Source organism: Anastrepha ludens, chromosome 2 (assembly GCF_028408465.1).
Source record: "Anastrepha ludens isolate Willacy chromosome 2, idAnaLude1.1, whole genome shotgun sequence".
Lineage (NCBI taxonomy): Eukaryota > Metazoa > Arthropoda > Insecta > Diptera > Tephritidae > Anastrepha > Anastrepha ludens.
Genome location: NC_071498.1, coordinates 140,378,923 through 140,383,448, shown reverse-complemented (window position 1 = coordinate 140,383,448; position 4,526 = coordinate 140,378,923). Strand labels below are relative to the sequence as shown.

General features: G+C 42.3%; 1 protein-coding gene across 1 annotated transcript; it reads left to right on the top strand.

Annotated features, from left to right (window-relative positions):
- The first annotated feature begins 2,661 nt into the window (after nucleotides 1-2,661).
- On the top strand, nucleotides 2,662-4,116 carry LOC128855129 (uncharacterized). Its single transcript, XM_054089783.1, has one exon. It carries the CDS (start codon nucleotides 2,662-2,664, stop codon nucleotides 4,114-4,116), a length of 1,455 nt encoding a protein of 484 aa, XP_053945758.1.
- Nucleotides 4,117-4,526: the final 410 nt, after the last annotated feature.

The following is a 4,526-nucleotide window of genomic DNA, read 5'->3' as shown; positions in this document are numbered from 1 at the left end:
TTGAATGCGAGAGGCAGTGCTGAGAAAGAAGGGGCGAGGGATGTGGGATGGTGTGCGCCGATATGGGTTGCAAGAGGTGTTTGTGTGTGTGTGCCTTTTGTTGGTACTGCGTTTGTTTTCCTTTCTCGACTTTGCCGGCCGTCCATGCTGCAAACACCTGCCAAATTCAAAACACTCGAAAGGTCAAAAGACATTCTCTCATATGGCACAATTTGTCTAAAGAAAGACAGATGTTTTTACTTGTCGACTGCACAGAGGAAATAAGCAAGAAGAGAGAATTTGAGATGTTATTGGCTTACGTACAGTATTCTTTAGGTAGTTATCAGTGCATAGTCAGCACGCAACTATACGGGCAAAAATTCTTTTTTTCTCAAACACTAAAAGCTCAATTTTGTGCACAGCGACTCGACTTATTGAGTTAATAATATGCGATTCCAATAAGGTTTGTTTTACTATTAAAAAACAAAATTTAACACATTTAAATATCAAAATTGTCCCATTTATTTATTTCCTGTGGAAAATAGTAAATATTTAAGGGAGGGGTAAAATCGCGAAATAATTTTTTGTATGTTTTTAGTGGCTTATTTCTGTAAAATTACTCGGTTTTTCATTTATTACGATGTTAAAAGTGAGCATTGTGTGCAAAAGGAAAAATGTTAGACCGAAGAGTAAGTCATTTTAGACTAATAATCCATTAGAAACAAATTTTGATATGTAAGACTTAAGACGAATTTGAAGTAATTGCGAAAATAAAGGAATAAGACCAGCCAGCAAAATATTTCAGAAACCTAAAGGGAAAAGAAAAAAAGGGAGTTGAGAAATCAGAAAAGAATCACTCATTGGAAATTATGCACAAAAAAAAAATATTGTTAATAACTCAGATGCAAACGGTAACCTCAATCTTCATAGTAGAAGGAAGAAACGTGTAGTAAAAGTCAGAAGTGTTTACCAGACCTTGCGGAAACCCCAATAAGGACGCAAAAACAATGACATTTTGCATGACTTTCCACAAGATTTTCGCTGATAACTGTTCGAAGTTCAATCGCATATTCTCCTTAAGGGCTGCGATTGCCTGAGGTTTGTTGGTATACGTCCGCGTCTTCAAGTAGCCCCAAAGAAAGAAGTTTAGGATGCGTACATCGGGCTAGTCATGCTAAATCGTCAGAACGGGAGTTTACGCGACTAGGAAACGATTCCATCCTAATATCCACTGCACGGTCTTGGTGGAACGACATGTTCGCCTAGTCCTGATCATCCGGTTCCGGCAGTAAGAAGTCGTTTATCGATGCCGATGAGGTCCTCAAAAAATTACGGCCCAACCACACCTCTAGCGTGAACGCCGCACCACACAGTGGATTTGATGGATGTAATGGCTTTTCGTGTATCACACACGGATTTTCAGTTCCTCAGAAACGAAGATTATTGAGGTAGCCGCTTAAGTGGAAATTCGTCTTGTCGCTCATGATGGTTTTCGACCCAAGAACGTTGTTTTCGTTGCTGAGATTGACGATGGCTTGCAGAAATTCACACGCAACTGGCGGACAGCAGGCATTAACTGATGCAAGGTTTGCACTTAGTACGGGAACATACATAACTTTTTCACTAAAATACGCTTTAAGATCCGGATGGTGACGACAAGTCCGGTGGCGCCCACGCCCTTTAACATCTCGTGGGATTCTAGTCTGTTCGAGTCGAGCAGCTAAGTGCCGGAATGTTTGCCCAGTTGGCACGGCACGATCAAGAAGTCAAGGTCGATATTCACGCGTCGCCGACCCGATCGAGTATTATACAACCCTGTAATTTGTAGTATATATAGTATGTAACCCTTTATTGTATCGCACACTTCAAACGCAGAATAAAGCGTAACGCTATTCATTTGATTTTATTTCTATAAAAATTTGTGCAACAGCATTTTCGAGTTGTGAATGCGGCGGCTTTTGGAATTGCACAAATTTGGTAACCTAATAAAACCACTGGCAACTTCACCTATTTTTATCTTTTTTTAAAAAAATTGCTCTATCTCTCGTTATGTAGTATTTAGAATAAATGATTTCAATGGTACCAGCGATGATGCAATAACATATTTTGTATGTATTACGATAGCCACATCCACAGCTTTAAAAACTCACGGCAGTTGACTTTTGCATTCTGAATTCATTATTTGTTAGAGTTTTTATGTAACTAAAGAAGTGTATTTTAGTTTCAATTAAATAATATTTATTTCTTTGTGTATGAATTTCTTTGTTTGGAATTAAAACTCGTTTTCGTCGGACGTGCCGTTTGCTCAGCACCACAATAAAGGGTTGTAAGCGCGTGAGTTTGGCGGCAAGTGCGTATAGCTACATACAAGCACATACATACATACTTACATGTGAAATCTAGCTGAAATGGCATTCAGGTTAATGGTGCAGCCGCCCCCACCCCGTTAAAACTATGGCAAATCTCTAAGAACGCTCCATATCCCGTCGCCATTAAGTGTCGGCGTAGGTCTAGATGTAATATTCCTAGTTAGCACTGATTCGGCTCTGAACTTAGGCTCTCATAAGGAGCCTTCGTCAACCCTCGCATGGCCTCCCTGCTTGCAAAGATAACCATGGAATCATGAATAAGTGACTACGCACCGGGATAGGGATAACGGCTTACGAGTTGGGGTCCAACAACATGAATTCTAGCAATCAGAACTTAAACATAAATATCTTAGAAAAAGCTAAAATAGCAACAACTAATCCATCTTTGGATTTGCCAAAGGAGACTGCAGACGGCAGTAACAGCAGTGGGGAGCTGGTAAAAAACCCCTTTCAAAGGAGCTCGAGATTGGCTCATTCGCCTCCGTTGATTGGAAGAACCCGATCTGCGTCACCATGCATGCAGTACAGCAGTGTCGCAAAGGAGGCCACAACAGAAGAGCTCAACCGCAGCATCAGTGCCAAAATTAAAGAGCTAACGGAGATGATGGAACTCCCAAAGCGTAACATTAACCAGCCAATGCGTGATCTGGTTTCAAGCATTTCGGAGCTCCATAAGAAGTTAGAAAGGTCGATTCTGACTTCTAGAATAAGGATGCTAAAAGGGTCAAAAAGTGTGGTTCTCGAAGCAAAAAATGAATGCACGCAAACATCGCCTCTTATAAAGCGCGTCACGGATGGTACGCCAAAGAGATGTATAGACACAGTCGCTGCACGGAAAAGCCCAGCAAAAAAGAGCAAAAGTGACCGCGATGGAACACTGAAGGCAACGCCGGTATCAACAAAAGAGCAAACCAGCTCCGAAGGATGGAACACGGTAATAAATAAGAAAAACCGTAAAGGAAACAACAATAAAAGCCCAAAAATAGACGGGAAACAAAGAGACGAAGCAAACACGAGGGGAAATCGCAGGCGACAGAGGCCGCCCCGTAAAGACGCGATCGTTGTGAAAAGCGTTGGCAATGTCTCATACGCTGACATTCTAAAACGTGTGAAAACAGAGCCATGTTTGCAGGAGCTTAACTCGAAAGTATATGGTGTTAAGAAAACTGCAAATGGAGACTTGCTACTGGTGCTTGAGCGATCATCTGATCCAAACACTCAGAAGATCAACGAAGCAGTTAAAGCTGCCTTAGGAGATGTAGTGGAAGTAAGGGCACTAACTGAACTACACCAAATCGAAATTCGTGATCTCGACGAAATCACGACGAAAGACGAAGTTCATGAAGCCATAACTAGCCAATTCAGGGAACTAAATGTGCCTTTGTCGTCAGTTGCTAACTTGCGAAAAGCTTATGGTGGGACGCAAACGGCGACCCTTAAAGTTACACCAGAGATCGCCACTAAGCTTACAGCAGCAGGAAAAATACGGATTGGCCTAGTTATCTGCCGTATCAGAGAAAAACTTGACCCGAAAAGGTGCTTCAAGTGCATGGAGTACGGGCATGTCGCAGCGAGATGCAAAAGTACGGACGACTTCACCAAGTCCTGCTTTAAATGCGGCAGTAAAGATCACCAGGCGAAGAGTTGTACGCAAACAGCAAGTTGCTTAATTTGCAAAAAGAAACAAATAAGCGACACCGCACACGCGATGACTAGCAACAAGTGCCCTTTATATCAAAGAGCACTCAAAGAAATGCGACATAAATGAAGTTTCTCCAACTGAATTTAAATCACTGCGAGAAGGCTCAAAGCCTGCTCGAACAGTCTGTGCGAGAGCACAAAATAGATATTGCAATACTCAGCGAACCCTATAAATACGGGAATGGGAATGATTGGGTATCCGACACAACAGGCAAATCGGCTATATGGAATTGCGGAATTACTAGGTCACGAATGACGAGTATAAACGCAACACGTGGATATGTACGAGCCCGTGTTGGTAAGCTGTTTGTTTACAGCTGCTATCTTCCACCTAGCTTAACCCTAGCGGAAGCCATACACGCACTGGAAGAACTTGCACACGACATTAAAGATCATAGTCCGGTCATTGTAGCTGGCGACTTTAACGCCTGGGCAGTGAACTGGGGATGCCCTCGAACCACCCCTAGAGGTAAAGCC

Coding starts and splice junctions, on each gene's coding strand:
- LOC128855129 (XM_054089783.1), top strand. CDS start 2,662: ATGAATTCTAGCAATCAGAACTTAAACATAAATATCTTAGAAAAAGCT.